This window comes from Amblyomma maculatum, chromosome 2 (genome assembly GCF_055883805.1).
Source record: "Amblyomma maculatum isolate TAMU_Amacu chromosome 2, ASM5588380v1, whole genome shotgun sequence".
In the NCBI taxonomy this organism is placed as follows: domain Eukaryota; kingdom Metazoa; phylum Arthropoda; class Arachnida; order Ixodida; family Ixodidae; genus Amblyomma; species Amblyomma maculatum.
In genome coordinates, this window is record NC_139345.1 from 225,553,886 (window position 1) to 225,575,145 (window position 21,260).

At 44.7% G+C, this 21,260-nt stretch overlaps 1 protein-coding gene across 2 annotated transcripts in view; it reads right to left on the reverse strand.

Moving 5' to 3' along the window:
- Positions 1-21,260, reverse strand: part of Bap60 (Brahma-associated protein 60) — a 149,910-nt gene that overhangs the window by 99,938 nt on the left and 28,712 nt on the right. For both annotated transcript variants that reach the window (XM_084595830.1, XM_084595829.1), the window contains exon 4: positions 12,380-12,564. In XM_084595830.1, coding sequence (XP_084451956.1) covers positions 12,380-12,564 — 185 coding nt within the window. The remainder of the gene's footprint in view (positions 1-12,379; positions 12,565-21,260) is intronic.

Genomic DNA, 21,260 nt, shown 5'->3' on the forward strand with positions numbered 1-21,260 from the left:
TGACTTTGTCTTCAAGCTGGACATTGCTTCAGATGACTGGAGTGATGGCAGTGACACGCTGAGTAGTGCATGTGTTTGTCATCGCCTGAACACCCAAAACCCGCCACCTGCAACTCCACGGTTTCCCTTTTCTTCACTGCCTGAAATCTTGCGGCAACCTTCTGACGAGAACGACATTCTGGGCTGGTTCCAGGTACAACATTTTGGGCGAGTTGGTTACATACATTCATTATTACAGCGCAAAGACGGACGGAACAAGAGGAGGACACAACAGCGCTGACTGTCAACTAAATTTTATTCGAGACCAGTAGGTTTTTATACCACCTGGCGATCAGAAACTGAAAAAAACAGGAAAACATGCTAGAATAGCAACAGGAATGTGCAAGGGTACAAGAATGAAGATTAGCCGACACGTATCAGATTTCACATTCTAGATATTTGACCTCTTTCTGGGACAATGCCACTGATGGTGCGCTTATGCAATCGTCCTGCAATCTTATAATCATACAAGCTTCTATAATCTCTCTTGTTAATGCGTCTCGGTGTTTCCCTATGACACTGCATTGCCTGTACATAGGTTCACATTGATAGTCACTATCATCTTCTGCGCAGCAGTCCCTGCAATGTTTGGCTACGTGGCCTGAGGTAGCAACACGTGCGACATTATCCCTGTGCTCTTTTAGCCTTTTGTTGAGGCAGCGGCCAGTCTGCCCGATGTACTTTTTCCCACAGGACATGGGCAGAGAATACACCACACCTTCTTGACACGGGACAAAATGATCCCCATGTTTAACTTTGCACCTGAGCGGCTCAATAGTCGTGCAATTAACTTTTTTGCACATCCTGGAAAGTTTTTCCCGCGCTGAAAATACTACATCAACAGTCAGCGCTGTTGTGTCCTCCTCTTGTTCCGTCCGTCTTTGCGCTGTAATAATGAATGGTTCCAGGTATTTTTTGACTGAGATGTGATTGACTTAATTGTTACAGAGACGAACCGTTATGCAGCAGCATGGAGTCTGCAGTGGTGGAACTGGCAACTGGCTTCTTGTAGCAGCTTTTGTAGCAGAAGAAATTGCAGTTTGTAGCAGAAATTTAAGTATTGCAGCAGAAAAAATGGCATTTTGCAGCAAATATTTGAGGTTTTGTAGCAGAAAAAAAAAGAGCGTTTTGTGGCAGAATTTCTAATTTTGAGACTCCTAAATAAAGAAGGCTTGTTTTATTTCTGGAACCCAATTGCTCAGATGTTTACAATGACAATAGCCACGCAAAAACAAGCTTTAAGCTCAAATGCTGTCTAAAGTGATATTCTTTCCTGAAAAAGCCCCAAATTAAGCAAACAGGGGGCTTTGCTAAAAACAAAGCAGTATTTATTCAGAGGGAAGGCATAACGAGATATGCAACTACACTATAAAGGTTGCTACAGCTCTCTGTAGAAATTGAGAACTGCAACTTTAAGGCACTATTTCTCCTCTTTCCTTGATGACTCCAGCTTGGACAGTGCCGCTGCGAGCATTCCTTGTCCATTCTTCAGAAGCGCTTGTCCACTCTCAACGACTGCAAAATGTTTAGACTTGACGCCTTTTGAGAAAAGCAGCCCAGCATTGGTGCTCATATTCCTGGCCAGCCTGATCACTTTCTCTACCTTTTCCCGACTCTGACCTCTTTTCTGGGTGTTCTTAACCTGTACATCAGGGTAACGTCGAGACGCCTTTTTCCTTCAAGACCCATGCTGATTGAAGGGAAAGGGGGAAGAATATTTTTTGCCGGTCCTGGGTAAAGATTTGTTTTGTTTTTTTCCTCGAGAGAGGCGCGCTGCTGGCGCTGCTCAGTCAAACGGTGCGATGCGCGAGGAGCGCTGATTCCGTGCGTTCGCAATCTCTGCTTTCGTTCTTTTTCTCCCGGTGGTTTTGCGGGGTGGCTGGTTAATCAAAGCGACACAGGGGAGACTTGAGTCTTCGCAGCGCACCGCAGGGATTGTGCATATGCTTTCCTCATTGTAATGAAGACATCCAAAGATACTTTACTGACCGTATGCAGGGCTGCAAATATATTGAGTACCTGCGCATGTGTTATTTTCAAACGGGCGCCCACACACATGCAGTTTTGTGGTTGATGAAAAGAGATAATCTTCTAAATGGCAAGTAGACGTTGACGTTTGGAATTAAGCTGTGAAATTATACAAGATGTTCCACATAAGGTGTTGAACGTACAAAAGCGGCTAACAGAGTCCAGTGCGCGCACACCGAAACAGTCAGATCCTTAGCACTCCCATCGCTGCTACTCAGGACATCGCAACCCATACCTCACTCGTACAAAAAAAAGAAGGAAGCAAGCGTGCATACTGCCCCAGCTGTGCTTTGCCGAGGGCAGTTCCAAACCGTCACTCATTTGAAACTGCGCCGTCACTGTTGGCCAGCCCGCTCGCACATCGTTTGCACGCACATACACACACGTGCGCGCATGCACACACACAAATTAAGCGAGTGCCCAGGGCAGCTCGAAGCCGTCACGCGTTTTAATGTGCTTCGACCCTTCGACGACCAGCCTGCCAGCCCCTCCTTTCACCCTTCCACGCATTGGACTTGATATCTTGTAGCCTCCTCTCCCTCCCTCCCAGTATATCGAAAAAAAAATAAAAAATATACAAGCACCGGCAGGAGATGCAGAAGTGACGCAGACAAATGTAAATTTTGTGTCATGTGATCGTCCGCCCAGGACCTGCAAAAATATTCTTCCGCCTTGCACAGTGTTGCCAGCAGATGTCAGTTTTGGTTTCGCGACAGTCCAGTTTTGCTATTGGCAGAGTTATTCATGACTTTTGGCGCAGGCGTGGCGCAGAAGTGGGCAAAAAATCGATTTTGTAGCAGCATGTAGCAGGATTTCTGATTTGGCGCAGTTTGGCGCAATTGGCGCAGTTTGGCGCAATTGGCGCAGCAGTTACGCCACTGAGTCTAGGAAACTACTATTTTCAAAATCCCTGACTTTTCCAGGTTTTCCCTGATTATTTCAGTTCAAATTCCCTGACGAGTGAGAAGGCTCAAAAATGTAGCTGCTGATGATAGTGACCACAGACGAATAATTCCCGAGAAAAAGTTATTTATTAATTATATTCTCCAATTTAATATAGTGAAAGGCTATTAACAGTGTTATTGGCGGGTAATGATGTTGCAAGTTTATGAAAATTAGAAGCGCACTGATGCCAGCCTCAGCAGAGCTCTTTGATACTAACAGTTGCGAAATTTCCTATAGGCCCCATGTATAAAAAAACTGAGGTTTTGATAGGTCAAAATTTGGGTGTATATAGGGTGCCTCGATGCGAGGCACCCTAGGCCGGTCCCGACGGAGAGCACATGCTTCTCTTAGCGCCTATAGACCTCCTTCACTCCGGCTACGTCACGAAAATGCGGTGGCGCTGTCGTCGTTAGTGACTTTCGCCTGGTAGGCAAAACAACACTTCTGTCGATTTGCCTACCGTGATTACGCGATGGCTTGCTGCTGCCGGGAAATGCAGAGCACCATGCCGACTTATCGCGTCGCTATGACATGTGCTGAAAGGCACACTAGAGGAAGTTTAGTAAGCTTGCACAGGTTTCTTGCCCTACAATGGTCGCCGTAAACAGTGGTGGCTACCGATGCCTGCTCATCGAATATGCGGCAAACACTTCGTCACGACTAAGCTGGAGCTTATTCACCTTTACGCCAGAGCGGTCTACCGGAGTAAAGGTCGCGAATAACTCGGGTTTGGCCTTCTTACGACGCGTGATGGGATCTTGGTATGTTTTAGTGCCAGTGCGGGCGCGGGTGCGGGTGCGCAGGTAACATATGTAGACGAGGCCGTCATATATATGTTATAATGCGTAGGCCTGTTTCTTTGTTGGAGCATGCATAGATGTTTTACCTATGTAAACTGTTCCTCAAGCCCGTTTTTTTTTTTTTTTTTTTACTTTGGTAATTGTATGTATGCGCAGTGAGCTGCTACGCGAGAGATCAGTGTTGCACTCCTCGATCCGTGGTATATGTATGTTGCATAACCTTGGCCACGTTCACGTCGAATTATTTTAACCTGATGAACATTCCCACTTCACGTTGGCAGCTACTAATCAATTGGGTTGGAGCTGCATTTTTTTATTTATGCTGAGTGCTTTTATTTGTATTCACAGCGGTTGATTGTGAATGCGAGTTGGGAGGGCTTATCCTACATTAACGCGGCCACAGTGGCCGAGACCGAACTGGGCCGCCTTAACTACGGAACCACGGGTGAAAGTAAAAACGACCCCAGAAAAGAGGTCCCCAGAAAATACAGCCTCGAAAAAGAAGGTCCGTGGAATATACGGCCCCGGAAAAAACGTGCAGAAAGGTCCCCTCAGGAAGCGGCTCCTAGGAAAAAATGTCACCGAAGAAATTGACTGAAAATCTGCCCGGAACTCACTTCGCAAAAAACTGAACATCTTATTGGATGCCTTTTTTTTTTAGAATAGATATAACCATTGTCGGGGCACTGGGTCATCTGGGTGCTTTACATATTTACAGGAACTGGAGAAGGCTTGGCGAGAAAGCATTGCGAAAAAAAAAAAAAAAAAAGAAAAAAAAAAGAACCCCACCACTGTATAACATCCAGCGAGTATTATGCAGTGTATAAGTTGTCAGTTTCCAAGCTGGGAAATATCTCTCTTTATTATAGGTCTAATCACCCGGGTAATATTACACATTCGAGAGACGTGCTTGTCCTCGGCCGCACAAATTTCGGCGCCATAATGATTTTTTTTTTTTTTGTAAACGCATGGCATCAGTACCATGTTTTGCAAATTTCAAGCGGACGGGTAGAAAGAATCACTGTAGCATACATTACTGTGGCTATAGACACGTGGAAACTCAGTCTACGCCTTTAGTAAACAGAACTACAAAACGTGAAAAAAAAAAAATAAAACGGCGGGGTTCAAGATATAAATAATGTTCAAGCTAAAATCACAAACGCAGATGTAAGATAAGAACAGTAAAAGTTGATTAGAATGAGCGCTATTCATCGCTGGTAAGCCAAGCACCAGGCAAGGCGAAAGCTCGACTTTGCAGTACGTTTGATTCCATCTGTTTGGGGACGTTTTATCTGGGGCCATTTTTTCCGGGACCATTTTTTCCTGGGACGATTTTGCCGGAACCCACAGAACCACAGCGGCCGCTGCAGCTCGTAATGGTAATGGAAGCTTTAAGCGTGACTACCCGGGATAAAATTGCTAGCATTAACGACGACAGCCGCCCACGAACAGAGCAGATATAAAAGAAGCGCCACTTTGTGATTTCAACGAATTGGTACGCAAATCCTTGCGGTGTGAAGGCTACTGTTGCCGTGCTGACCTAAATCATCCTAACCATACAGCCACTTGACGCTAGCGAGGTGCTTCGTGCTTATCAAGAACGCTCATTTGCCGCTCGGTGTGAAGAATCATCCGATAACGCAATGATGCTTCGAGCGGACTATTTCGTACGCGGTTTGCGCGCGATATTTATGGCGAGAAAAATCACCGTCAGCTTACTTGACTCAAAGTAGTTGTAAGCATCCGAAGCTTTGTAATTCTCTATACGTTCCGCGCCTAATTTTCTGGGAGAAAACAGCGAATAGATGTCAACGTCGGTCATTTTCTCTGGCTGGCAGCAACGCTTCTCTTGGGCGCCTTGAACCCAATCTCCATCGGTACGGCGTGCGGGTGCGTACGCTGCACGCCGTGTACGTTTCAATGTATCGTATTTGTCCTCACCGCTGAGGCTCACGAAATACTAGCACATGGTCATTTCGTCTGCCAAGAAGGCGCCTACAGATCACAATAACACGGCCTTGGCAAGCTTAGCCACAGTGCCGCGGCCGCGGTCGTGCTTTTTGCCTACCGTGGGATCGCTGACGAGAGCAGCGCCACCTCGATCGTCTTGTTTGTTTGCAAACACGAAGGAGGTCTATAGCAGTTCCGTGATGATTGGATCGGTTTTTGCTCGTTGTGTGCCTGCATTCTGTGCGCGCCTGTATCTGTTGCCGACCATCAAGTGCATTTCTGATTGCTGTTTTTCCACTGCCTGTCACTGAACTGCACAAAGAGATGTCAAAGCAACGCAGTGCAGAAAGAAGACTTGCCTCTGTGAAAAAGAACATGGAGCGTATTTCCATGTTTACTACAGTGCCATATCTGATGCTTACACACTGGGAACGAAACACTTTGAGAGCATTTGCATCACCACAATTCAGTGCCATTACCAACAAGCTTCCTCGCGATAAACTGGCCTTGTCCGAAACCCAATGGCATGCCCAAAATATTCATCCTAAGCACCTTGCACCAAAAAATGTTAGGAAAGAGGAAAACTAGGGATCGGCTAGACAGTCTCGAGCAAAGCGTCACAGGCACAGCAAAGCGCCACAATGGTAGCCCATGGGCAACAAAATGGTGACAATGAGGAGATGGAAAACCGTTACTCTCACCGTGGGCAGAGACAAAAGCGGTCGTAGAGAACTGAAGAGTGAAAAACAAGGCTTAATTAAAAGCATCGAGTTCGCACATGACTCTATCAGAGAGCTTGAGGAAAAGCTAAATGCAGAGATCGCTAAAAACAAGAACCTTGCTGAAGAAAATGAGACCCTTCAGTCATTGCACACGAGTCTGGAAGGTAAAATGCTTGACTTGGAGAAGCGACTTACTCTTTCTGAGCAATACTCGAGAAGAGCCAACCTAGAAATTCAAGGAGTCAACAAAAATGACAGCGAGTATGTGTTTGACATAGTCTCAAAAATAGGAACTGCAATTAGTGAGCCTATTGAAGAACGGGATATTGAAGCCTGTCATAGAGTGCCGACACGTAAGGCAGACAAGTCGAATATTGTGGTTAAGTTCCGGTCTCAAGCCAAACGCGACAAGGTACTTCAGAAAGCAAAAAAAATGAGGCTGACAAACACTGATGTTGGGATAGAAACTTCGGACCCTATATACGTAAACGAACACCTCTGCCCGGCACAAAAGAAACTGCTTGCATACGCTGTTAAAAAAAAGTATGAGCATCAGTGGAAGTCTGTCTGGTTGCAAAATGAAAAAATTTTCATGAGGCAATCTGATGGCTCGGCGGTTATGCCGATAACCAGCGAGAAAGACTTTATCAAGATCTTCTCGTCGGAAAGCAGTCGTGCTGAGTTAGAAACAGGCGATATTCATAGCTCACCTAGCAATTGAAATGGGGCGTCCTTCGGCTTGGTAATCAGTAACAATTAAAAAAAAATGGCCTATCACGAACTTGCACTACCACAACAGGTGAAACTAAAGGACCGAAGGTGTGAAACTGCCCTGCACTTTAATGCCCGCTCAGTAGGAAATAAGGAAGAAGAAATCACGTACTTGTTAAGACAGTTCACTTTTGAATTTACGGTTTTGATGCTCACTGAAACATGGTATCAATCTGGCTGCAAGATGTTGCAATTACCCGGTTACGAAACCTTCTTCCTTAACAGACCAAATAAACGAGGCGGCGGTGTCACTATCTATACTCTCGCGTGCAAAAGATGCCACATTCTGCCTAATCTTAGTGAGGTTACAGAAGATTATGAAGTTTTAACACTGCAAAATCGAAACCAAGTGATCTCTGCTGTATATCGCCCCCCAAATGGCAACATGAAGGCTTTTACAGATTATTGTGACCAGATCCTAGAATATGCGTCACTGAACAAATGCTCGCTTTTGTGCAGTGGTGATTTTAATATCAATATGCTTGACCAGAATGCTACTGTACGTGATTTTAACATGAAACTTATGTCCTGCGGTTTTGTAAACTTAATAGAAACACCAACACGTGTCACGTGCACTAGTGCGACTGCACTTGATTTATTAATTACGGATATTGAAACCAGTGTACTCTCTTGCGGTACAATTGCTTCTGATGTAAGTGATCACTGTCCGGTATTTGTCGTTTTTCGGAATGAGCATGTTAAGCGAAACATTGTGAAGCAGTCCATACGTGTGCCGCGCATCAACGATAGCTCACTGGAAGCTTTTAAGCACGATATTATGAACTTTGACTGGTCTTGTGTGTTGCAGAAAACGAGCGTCAATGATGCGTACGACCTATATTTTCACCATTTGCTTCGTTTTTATTCAAAGCACTTTCCGCTGGAAGTACACACCCCTCCCAAAAAGATAAGAAAACCATGGGTTACAAAAAAATTGTTCAAAATGATAAAGAATAAAAATTGCCAGTATCAAATGTTTCTTCGAACACGCACAGAAGATGCACTGATTTCTTTCAAAAAGTTAAGGAACCGATTGAATGTGGAGCTATGGACAGCTAAAAATATCTATTATCAGCGGCTCTTTTCTAACGTCAGTTCAAGTAGACCTGATATTACCTGGAAAGCTTTAAATGATGTCCTTGGTCGCCGTGTAAATAACCATGCTACAAAAACGATGCTTGTCAGTGGAAACGAAGTAAGGGGGAGAGCACTCGCACAACACTTCAACAAACATTTTCTTAATAGTGTTACTTCATCTCAAGATCCTACAGGCACCCTTATCGCCGGTTATCCTAGTCAGGTTAGCGAAACTATATTCTTCGAGCCAACTGATGCAAGTGAAGTTTACAACGTGTATATGGGAATTAGTAATAGCAAAGCCTTAGATATAAACGCCATGCAGATGACACCGTTGAAATATGTCATATCTATAATTTGTCCCCTGCTTTCTCATATCTATAATCTGGCACTTGAATCCGGGGTTTTTCCCAACGGAATGAAAACTGCAAAAGTGTCAGTAATTTATAAAGGGGGCGACCGAAACTTACCAGGAAACTATAGGCCGATTTCGGTGCTCCCCGTGTTTTCTAAGGGACTGGAAAAGGTTATCTCTTCAAGAATAACGAAGTTTTTTGATAAACATAAGGTAATATCTGAGTCGCAGTTTGGTTTCAGAACAGGCAAATCAACAGAAACAGCCTTATTAGCAATGAAAGAAATTATCTTGAACAATATTAATGACAACTTGTATACGGTGGGCCTTTTCCTTGATTTTAGTAAGGCATTTGAGTGCTTAAATCATGCGATCCTTGCTTATAAACTTCAAATGTACGGAATCCGTGGTAAACCACTCAGACTGCTTTAAGATTACCTCCAAAACAGAAGCCAGTCAGTATCTGTAGATAATGAACTTTCATCCCCTTTACCTATTAGCTGTGGTGTCCCGCAAGGGAGCGTACTTGGACCCCTTTTGTTTAATACCTATATAAATGACATTGTAACTATAGATCCTTCTATTCATTTTGTAATTTACGCCGATGATAGCCCAGTACTTCTTTCAGGCCTTAATCTCAATGTTGTAATAGCGAAAGGTAACGACCTACTGGATAGATTATCTAGGTGGTCAATGATGAATAAATTAAAGATAAATCCTACAAAGTCGAAGGCTGTAATATTTCGCGCAAGAAATAAGCCGACAACACCAAACTGTGTACTGAAGTTTGAAAACCAACAAATAGAAATTGTTGAGGAACATAAATCCCTTGGTGTATATTTTTCATCTCATTTAAACGGGAATGCTCACGTTGAACATATCTGCAAAAAACTCTCTTCTGCCTGTGGGGGCCTCTCGCGATGTCGTGCAACTCTACCTATGAAGTGTAAACTACAAGTTTATTACGCATTATTTTTTTCTCACCTTAACTACTGTAGTTTAGTGTGGGCCACAATGACTACGGCCCTTCATAAAGGTTCCTGTCTCCTCAGGAACCTTTATGAAGGGCAAGAGGCCACAGTCAGAACTGGGCATGGTCTTACTGATTGGTTTCCGATTGAGAAAGGGGTGAGGCAAGGCTGCATACTGTCGCCCTGCCTATTTAACCTATATGCAGAGTGCATCATGAGGAAGGCCGGTCTGGACGAGTCTTCAGCTGGAGTGAAGATTGCTGGAAAACGTATCAACAACCTTAGATATGCGGATGATACCACTTTAATGGCAGAAAGTGAAGTGGAACTCAAGAGACTTCTGATGCGCGTACAAGAAGAGAGTGAGAAGTTTGGGCTTAAACTGAACATTAAAAAGACGAAGATCATGGCGTCTTGCCCTATCAAGTCCTGGAGCATCAATGGACAAGAAGTGGAAGCTGTGACAGATTTTCTGTTCTTGGGCGCCAAGATTACCTCGGAAGGAGACTGCAGCCATGAAATTAGGAGACGCCTGCTTCTGGGAAAGAGAGCAATGGTTAGCCTTGACCGCCTAGTAAAGAGCAGAGACATTAGTCTGCCAACCAAGATCCGTATAACCCGTGCTATGGTCTTTCCAGTTGTGATGTATGGATGCGAGAGTTGGACTGTGAAAAAGGCTGACCGCCGAAGAATTGACGCGTTTGAATTGTGGTGCTGGCGAAGACTCTTAAGAGTTCCTTGGACTGCCAGAAGATCAAATCAGTCGATATTGTCGACCATAAACCCTGACTGCTCATTGGAGGGTCAAATTCTAAAGTTAAAGCTCAGCTACTTTGGTCATCTGATGAGAAGAGAGGAGTCGCTGGAGAAAGATTTGATGTTGGGAAAGGTTGAGGGTCGCCGGAGAAGGGGTAGGCAGCGAACGCGATGGTTAGATGGCATTCTCGAGGCATTGCAGATGAAGCTATCTGATGTTAAGAAGATAGTGAGAGACCGGAAAGCGTGGCGTGACATGGTCCATAGGGTCACGAAGAGTCGGACACGACTGAACGCCTGAACTGAACTGAACAATGACTAAGGCAAACATAAATAAGCTTCTCGTATTGCAAAAGAAAATTGTTAGAATAATAGCTAATGTTGATTATGCGACTACCTCCAAATATGCATTCCAAGCTCATAATATTATCCGTGTTGATCAATTGTATAATTATAGGTTACTACAAATCATGTATTTTTCGAAGGAATCCGTTGCCGAATATTATTCTTTCTTAGCATCTTTGGAGACACATCGTGCTAACATGCACACAAGAAGTACTAATGCATGGAATGTACCACGTTTTCGCGCTGATTATAAATTACAAATGCTATCTTACAACCTGCCCCATGTTTTAAACACTTATCAAAATACAATAGGATACACAAAAACTGAGCTGCGCAAATATTTTGTTCAAATGTGATTTTATGCTTCTGTTTGTAGATTGCTGAACGTTTGCCCAGTTGACATTTTTCCCTTAAAACCTGCGCATTTCAACTGTTTTTTTCTTTGTGCCATTTACTTTAAAGCTTACTGTGAATTTCCGTGTGTATTTAATGTTTTGTTATTGAATGTGACTACTGTATATATGACAGATTTGGAGATTTCCTTCACCACTCGTCTGCTGCTGCTTGTAAGGGTTTCCTGGACACTGTCAAGCTGCGAAGGCAGCTTTTATCCGGGAAACCCTCCAGTTGAACCTGGAAATAAACTTATTATTGTATTGTTTCTGCACTCTCTTGACATTGCACAACTGTGTGTATGGAGAGCTGATATGGGCAGTACAGAGAAGGACATGGAGAACAGCCGTATACGCAATAGGTCGGCAGCGGTGGACATCTGGAGGGGCCAAATTAAAGGAGCCACACGGACACAGGGATGGAACGCCCGGCGGGATCAGCTTCGTATATGCGTGAATCTCCTGGTGACGTCACCACCAGTCATGACTGGACCGGATGTGATGTCATTATCACTTCTGGTTATTATACATGACCGAATGTGACGTCATGACGACGTCACCATGTGACGGCTATGAACGTCTCGAAACGTATAACCATTACTACTAGTTAGTGATAGTTAACCATGACTTGCATTTTCTGATTACTAGTTAACGTCTGATTAGTGTTAGTTAAACACCCCTTAATTAGTAAGTGATGGTTAGTGATAGTTGTGATGACTTCCAAATGCATGGGTTCCTATGGGCATCTGCAACGCCGGCAGAGCTTGGCGAGGGGGCTACGCAGATGGCCTTGGCTGTGACGTCACTCGGTCACGGCATACCGCATACGGCATACGCGAAGCTCGGCTCCGACCCTCGTAGTGAAGCTTTTCGCTTCCAATGGTTTCATACACAGCGTGGAAGGCCAAAGCAGGTTCTGAGTCAAATGTAGGCCTTTGCATGCAGCAGTTTTGCTGGCCGACAAGATGGGCATGCAGAATGAGGCGTCCAGGCTTGGCTACAGAGCTGAGCAGTCTAAGGCGCAGCAAGTGGAAACAGAGCACTGGAAGAGTTTCACCGAAGTGAGAATTTCCCATCATGATATTTCTAAAGGGGACATTGAAGACATTGCGAACGCTGGATGCTGGGTTTCCATCATGGGGTGCTTTGTGGAACGACTCCTAAAGAACATCCTTTGTCAACACATACCATGTTGCATACATAAAGAGCTTTAAATTCACGTGCATACCCTTTGGATGCTGCTGATCGGGGCGTGGTGTCTCCTCCAGGGGGTGGCCGCTTGCGCGGGGGCCCTTCCAGAGGGGCGGGGGTGGGCAGTCGGGCAGGGGCGTACGGAGAGCCTGGAGGTGGGGGCATGCCCCCCCGTGAGTGCATGGGCGGTGGGGCAGGGCCACCCGGAGAGCCATAGCCACCCTGCAACCACAACACATTTATGCAGGTTATTCTGTGTCCTACGCACAATCAAGATGTGCTTTCCCCTTGCCATGTTAAAAGGACAGAACCCTGGCCAAAATATGTAAATATGTCATGCGATTATGGTGGAGATGAAAAGACCTTGCCACATATAGCCCAGATTGAGCACTAAATTATATAACAAAAGAAGAGGTTTTTACAATTTTTACTTCCCACTGAAAATTGCATAAAAGCAACTGAGGCACTATCTAGCGGAGAAACCCTATTTCACTGTAGTACCCCATGTGCACGGCCGCTCAATGGAGGCGCACTTGGGTGCGGCTCGTCGCGTCGCCCAGAAGAGCCGTATTGCGCCTAGTTCTCATCGCCACCGCTCCGGGACGAGTCCGGGCGGAGAGCTGCGCGCAGCGGCCGTGGCTGTGCTTTCATTTCGGCGTCCGCGTGGTCAGCGCTTGCTCAATTTAGGATTATGAGCGGCGTTTCACACATTATGTGATGCTATGTGCAAGTTTGCTATTGATAAGGTGATAGCGGTAAGTCATCATCACTAGGCTTTTTCAAGTCATTCGTGGTCTTCCGTTTACAACGAGAACGAGGCAGTCGTGTGCTTCGCTGAGTGCGCACACATTTAGTTGCGTTTCAACCACTGTAATAACGTATTAGATATTGCAATCTTGAAATCGGGACATGGTCTGGGGCCATTTATTCAGCGTGCACTTTTCTGGAAACTTACAATTCAGGACGTAGCGTTCAACATTATTGTTCAGCCTGTTCCTCCGTTTTCACTGGAAATAATATTCAAGTGGGTACCATCACCAAAACATACTAGCTAACACAAATTGTTGCAAAAGAAACAACACAAGACAGCCAGTTCAACGACACGCCCGCAGGCTCAGGCAATTTTTTTCTCGTTTGATTATGAAGCCGCGTGATGCACAGAAGACACGCAAGCTTATTTTACAAGCGAAGAACTTTCCTCGAAAAAGGTTTACGTGCAAGCGTGAATATTTCCACTGTCTAATTAATCTTGCCTGTCCAGTTGGTCAGCAGTGGTCGCATTAGTTTGGTTAGGTCCTTAGTGTGACTGCGGTCTTCTCTCTCGCAAATCAACTCCGGAAATTGCACAAAATAGGGAAGACGGGATGAAACTAACATGTTGCATAGTTTGCTGCTTCTTATGACCTGCAGGCACTTCATCACCTTGCTAACAAAGGTGCATGGTGATTTTCAGATACCTTAGGCGTCCATCATCAAGAATTTTGATAAGTCCAGGGTTTTGCAGGAATCACAAGGCATGAAGTTAATAAATGGATGGGGGCTAATAAAATAAAATTATTGACACTCTAAAGTAGGCACTAGAAGTTATTTAAACTTTGGTAATATATAAATAATGAAAACACGGGCAGGCACTGAAAACAGAATAAATAATAATGTTTCATGAGATTCTGTAAAACTATTCGTATACTTTCTCTTCAAATGGACGTGCAAGGTAACCAGCCAAGAATGCAATCGGTGCTAACTCTATGTCAGCTGCTGGTTCACACCACACATGAATGAATCCAAGCTGACTCGAAAACTCTCTCGCAGCAGACGTGATATGGCAGTTGGCAAGGTACTTTCATAATCACGAACGCCAAGTTTTATAGCTGCCTATTGTTGATAGGTGGATTTGCAGACTGATGCTTGCAAGATGCCAACCTGCACAAAGCAGGGCAAAATGTGTATAATCTCAGTCGATATATATATATATTTTTTTGCTAGTGGTACCTTCAGTATTTTCTCCGAGGTGAAAACTGCAGCCCTTGCGTCAACTTTGTCGTTCCCGCCTTTGAATTGCCTTAGGCTGCTAAAAAGCGATACTATAGACCCGCTTTCAGAGCCTGCTTTAGGGCGTACCGGAAGCTGAAAATAAGATTCGGGTAAATGCAATGCACTAGCAAGGCACACAGAAGACACTGTTGTAAGATACTCGATGTGATCAAGAAGGTACTTAATTTGCGCCACTGTGGATCTGGTTGTCATGATTGTAACTTCGTACGTTTGTTTGGTTAGCCTTGGCTTCGACGTGCCTCCTTGGACCTGAATGTCTTCGATATGGCAAAGTCCAACTCAAACCAAGAGAGTCGCTCGTCATCTGACAAATAGAGCGGCTCCTCTTGGTGTCTCCATGGCTTCACTTATGCGATGTTGGGCAAGGCATGCCATTTTGATATCATCATCATAAAAATGACCGTGGCGCAGCTATCTTGAAACACACATGCTTCAGGATGACACGGAGGGTTGTCCAGGAGGAAATGAAGTGTAGCTATAACAAGTGGGGCAAATAAAGCTATTGACCTGCGCACATTGATTTTTTCAAGGTTGTTTGGCTCAACATGAGCCCGCGTGAGTAACTTAGCTTGTAATGTGGGCAGTTCGGGAACACGGAGGGGACAGCTGAAGGAAGCAGGATCTTCAGTTTTATGTTCTTCCTGTAATCGTCATCTATGAAGTGCAGTGAGTATACCAGTGACTTATCACTCAGCTCCCACCGGCTTCCTTTTCCGTCCTAGCCTTCCCGAGATGTGTTTTTCAGCCATGCTGCTCGACGTTTTGAATCGTACGGGAACTCATGGTAACCGATCTTTTCTTGCTTTCGTGGTGCACAGCGGCACACAGCAGTTGCCTAGCATGGTGCTGCATACGCTTAGGACGCTGTTGAGACAGGCACCGATGACACGCATGCAGAACTATCAGAACCACGCGGTTATGCTGAGTAGTCAAAACGATAACACGCGCCAACCCAGCCAGCGCGCTCCTTCCGCGTCGTCTGCTCGTCCGTGGCCGGCGTGCCAGCGGCGCTTTGTCCTGGAGTGGTGGCGCCCCCGCGGAGAATGACGGCGGAAACTGTAACTTCTCCCAATACGCGCTTCCCCAGCCACTGAGGCGCGACGCGACGGGCCGCACCAAGTGCGCCTCCATTGAGCGGCCGTGCCACGTGACTACAGCCAGCAAAATATCGCTGATTTTCGTATGTGAACACTGTTTTTTTTTTCTTCTAGGAGCGTTTGTCATAATTTATTATATATAATCTTGCGCTCTCTCCACTGTGTCTTTAAATAAAAATCACCCCTCCTTTCGAAACACGGGAGGCATACTTTCAAGTTTTGCCACTAGATGGCGCCACAATGTTTGGAATTCTGTGAATGCAGCGACGATAATAATAATAATTGGTTCACAGGAAGGGGAAGGTGCAATATCTGTCACACTTGTTTCTGTGGACACCTGAATCGCCCTGTGAGGGAAGGAAGGTGGGAGTGAAAGTGGAAAGAGAGAAAGAGGAGTGGAGGGCTATGGAGTAATTTCGACCACCTGGGAAACCTACGCTGACATTGCACAGCATATGAACGCCCCTTCGTTCCAAATCAAACTTTAGTCGATGAGGCATGTGTTATTGTGCTGTAACAGCCTTGAGTGTGAAACTTAGAAAGACGTTACTCTAAGCAAAAAATGCCTAATTACTGCCCGGCAAGTGAAATTTATATTTGTTTTCGGTACATCTTTTTTGTCGACCACCAGTCGTCATCGCGGTCGCTGCTCATGGTTTCCAGCATCGGACTACATAAAAACGGGCCGCATGCACTGATAGAAAAATTCTCAGTAAAAATTTTCTACGCCGTTTCTACCAAACCACTATGGAATCAAACATTTTAGATATCAATCTTTCTATTGCACCAAAGGAAATTTGAGACCTAAATTCCAGTGTTCTGTCCCTTTAATCATTTTGGTCAGGCCACTGTTTGGCTAAGTGTTGCTGCTCCCTTCTGCAGCAAAGTTATTGTTTCTGAGAATCCGAGTAAAACAACGTCAAACTTCACATGGGGTTAATATTATAACTTGACCATGTTTACTTCGGGGATGAATAGTGTAATGGAGGAGCGAAGATGAGGTGGTGGAAGGACAGGGGGGTTGGTCGAAAAAGGAGTGGAAGTAGCGCTGCTGAACAAGTTCCAAGGTCTGACTTTGCTCGTCTGGTGCGACTCCATCCTGAGTGAAGGTTCCACGCCCTAACATCTTGGTGGACGTGTGCTGTGTAAATCCTAATTAACAATGGATGAACCCGAGCCTCGTAGGAGTCTACGTCTTGCCGGTCTACCATCTCTTCCTCTTGCTTCCTCTAGTTTAGAAAAGTGAGGTTATGGAGGCGAGGGATGCCCACTTGATCCCAGTGCATTCTCGCAGCCCATTGGCTCCGTTGACAAGTGAGGGAACAGTTGGCCTGCAGCGAAAGGCTGATGCGGGGCGACGTTGCGGTCGGGCTGCAGAACGGAGCTAGCACGGACTCATCTAAGTTTGAAAGAAGCGCACTGTAAAAGAGAAAAAGAAAACAGCGTCTTCCGAAGGGGGACGAGGTTCCGCGGATGTTTCCGTGTCTGCCGCACACCCCACTCATTGTTTGGAGTCAGTAGTACGACCAGGGATGCAGACGGACCACACGCCGGGAACTCCTTTGACCGAGTGTGGCAGGGTTTGCAAAAAGAGTATTGTATGGAAGCTGGCATGCAAGACAGGCATGCGCTACTGTTCTTCTATTATTCGTCTACGTAGGTTAGCTCATTTTGAGCCCCACCTCCGCTATCAGCCGCTTGCTATACACAATGGCCCAGTGTGAACATGCGCAAGCTACGTAAATGGGAGTTTCAGCCGCTATGAAGGATGCGCACGTAGTCTGAATGCTGCTTAAGATGCTAGCACAGCAACTATTTGGTTTGGTTTGTTTGGTTTGATGGGTTTAACATCCCAAAGCAACTCAGGCTATGAGAGACGCCGTAGTGGAGGACTCCGGAAATTTCGACCACCTGGGATTCTTTCAAGTGCACTGACATCGCACAGCACACGGGCGTCTTGCTTTTAGCCTCCAGTGAATAGCGGCAGCCGAGGCCGGGATTCGATCCTGCATCCTTGGGAACAGTAGTCGAGCGCCTTAACCGCTGCGCCACCCCGGTGGGGTACAGCAACTATTATACCGTCGTGGTGGTCACTGTGCCCTGCAGTGCGCCAGTTGTTGAAGACAGGCGCGGTGCTTCGTCTTACAGAAGTGGACATGGACGAGGAAAAGTGCATGAGTAGAACCTATGTTGCTAGCAGAAAGTAAATATCCAACAGTAATTTTTTTTTTTCCTGGTGTAGCATCATGTTGCCACTGACACTTGACGAGGCGAAATGCACTCGCTGTAATTGAGATTAAATTTGCCAGTCTGACACCCATATAGCTATCAGACCAGGGCAAACAGGTAAAAAAACAAAACAAAATTGGACTGTCATCGAATAAGAGTAACACACAAGTGAAAATACCAGGCCTATGAGTGAGATGTAGCGAGAAACACGTGCAAAACGACGCAAATCTAAAAGACTGGTGGTTGCATGCCTTGTTATCCTATAATCCATGCTACTTTTCAGCAGAATTGACCAATTCTAGTTTTTTCTCAAAAACTGGAACACTCTCAGCAGTAAATCGCTCATGATTTGCAGAGGGCATGTTTTCTTTGCTACGAAACCTACTGCAAACAAGAAAACAAACCGCCGCCATGTGCATTTCTGCGGGAATTTCCAGCTTCTGATCCACACTTTTACATTGCACTTTTACTTTTTTTTACATGCGCAAAGGCTGGCACTCCTCCCCAGCCAACATTATTTTTTTTTTATCACGGCACACCACAAGTTTCTTTTTGGCATAGCTGGTATAGCCATCGTCTTCTCTGGTGTTTAGTTTCTGCACCACACATTCTGGGCACTTCGTTTGTGCAACATGTGCTAGAGGGCTTGGCCGTCCATTAATTGATTTCCCAAAGATAGTTATGAAAGTCTGGGAGATGAATAAAAAGTTACGACATTGTGCACTATAAATGTGAAGGCACTATAAATGTGAAGACATCTAAACCGAATGCCTCAAGCGCGGCTACAGGGAAGGTGACAACTGTCATATTAGCAGGGAAGGTGATAAGTGGTTCAGCGTGCCTTCAATCGCCTTGTCCAGAAAAGAACAAGTGTACCTCAAAAACAGTTTGCCACATTTTGATTAGTGCTTGCTCGTATAGTTTTGACCTAGTGTGTGCACGCGCCACCTAAGTGCTTTTATGTACCTTTCTGTCTAAGTAAAACCTCAGTTGATGTTTGGCGTTTAGCTTTGGTGGCATCCTAACATTGTATATATCGTGGTTTCTAGTGGTCGATATTGTCTAACGAGCTTTGATGGCTGGCCACCATTGCCCATTTTAGGCTGCGGCGGCGCTAAAAAAACAGCAGAAGCAGCTCCGACTGACACGCATTTTTCAATGTGCATGTATCCCAATATGACAGTTTTTGGGCTAATTTCGCCTCAACTAAATTTTTCGCTGGCCCGGACGTCAGCTTACATTCAACTGTAGAAGATATTCATATGCCGCGCGTAAGTTGGGCCACCATATATATATATATATATATAATGTTTATTTCGATTAATGTACAGATTGTCCTAAAGTTGTTTGACTGAGCTGACCACACAAAACGCACAGAAGCGCCCATCACGGGAAATGTAGAATATATTTTTCTGAATACATTTTCCGCGATTCACTAATTGTTGTGGACGGCCTGCGATTATATTCGACAATTTTGGTAGAGATCTCTCTTTTATTTACGATTTTAGGCATGATTATTGATGTAAAATTCTGCATATAATATCTTCAGAGACAATTCCTACAGACTAGAGGGCCGGATGTCGATCACTAGCATGGACGTAGCTAACACAGCTATTGTTCCAAACTTTAGCCAAGTGTTGAAAAAATTCTGACAGCACGTGGAATCTACACTGCAGAAATTTGCAAAGGCGAGATTAATGCTGCTGCATATGATGCATCACATATCATTATCGTTATCAATTAAACGCAGCGTCATTACCACTGATACTGTCATCATTGTCATTATCACTAATTGCAGCGTCATTCTCGTCGCTATCATCACGGTAGACAAGGAGAATTACGTATGGTGCTAGTTTTGCGATCCAGGGTTTAGCGCAGTTGGTTGAAGCGCGGAGTTCGATTCCAGGTGGAGATGATTTGTCTTTCGGAACTCGTCAAATCAGGATGATTGAAAGTGAATAACACATCAGTGCACAGATTCGATGCACAGATATATCCATGCACAGGTCCTGAACACCTCTCGCACATAACTCTCGTGCACGGGATTTCGTTCCATGGGTCTATATATACGCATACGAGTGCATAAGCATACGCACACGCTGGAGCACACATCTGAAAAGCAAAAGTTTAATAGATGCGTGTCCGCAAAAAAACTCCTGTGCAGTCAAGAAACGCAAGGTACTCAAATGCAAAGAACGCAACAGAATGTGTGTATCGCTTGAACGAACACCAGTGGCTACGTTTGGATAGTAAACGCCGAAACGGAATATATTCGGTGAATCCACATCCTGTAAACGTTTGTCCATGATTCGAAACACGCACGCGTAGCATCATTATTTCTGCTTTTTTTTACGTGATGGAAAGAAACCCAACATGTTCAAGCAATAGCAGAGGTGAGAGAAATCGATCGTGCTAGCCAATCAAACACGCACTGCATGATTCGCCATTACGCTAGCTGTTTCCGGTATTCAGCATCAGCACCGACTATACTACGCCTCAGCACTAGCTGTTCTTATAGACAGATATGTTGGGCTGCTTTCAAGGCCTTCGAGTTCTAATATCTACTAAACACAAATTTGCATCTTATTCCTGTACTTTTTTGCGCTCTGCTGTGCGGACTTCAGCAACAGACGATAGACTGAACGACTTTGACCATCGGTGCGCAGCGCATAAAATATTTCAGCTCAAAGAAAAAATACAAGCAACATATATTCTACGCTATGTCTAGCTAATTCACTTGACAAGAAAAGAAATCTGAACTGTCCTGGAATGGTTCGTATTCTAATGCGACGTAAATTGCACACTGCCAAAAAGTTCTGTGCATGTAGAAGATAATAAAAAAAAATTAACAGCACTACATGGGGCAAGGCAAAAGAAAAAAAAAAATTAAAACAATTACCTACAGTGCAATGAATGCGCACTCATGTGTCGCCAGCATATATGGTAACAAAATTGAAATTGCATAATAACGATGCTCTTTATGGAAGTCATTTTTCTTCGAAAGCTGCAATATATGGCTCATAATGATGCATTTGACTACAGCGTTTGACAGCGTTCTCCTAAGCACTGTTCAGAAACTATTCTTCAGGCATTCATTGCCTTATTATCCTACCATATAATCACCGCACCGAAGGCATTTCACTCCAGAGATCTAAATAATTCTATCCCATCGTGTCAACCAGGCAGCTAATGGCAATTCATATATATTAAAAGTAATGCGAGTGTGTTACTTCAGCAGTTTTGGGACATTTTTAGAAAACACCACTCTCGAAGAATTTAACACAACTGAGAATTAGGTTTCCTTTGCGAAATATTCTGCCGCTTTCAGAAGCACGGCTTCCGCGAGCTAGAAGGTGATTATACCGCGCTTCTTTCTGAGGACTATACCTTGTCCCAAAATCATAGATATAGTTTCAATGTTGACCCTTGCTATCTTTCTATTTTTTCTTTACTGCCAATTCAGTTCTGCAGATCTTCTACATCTTCGTAGAAGCTTTCAACTGCCTGGTCATCATAACTACATGTTATATGACGAGGCAG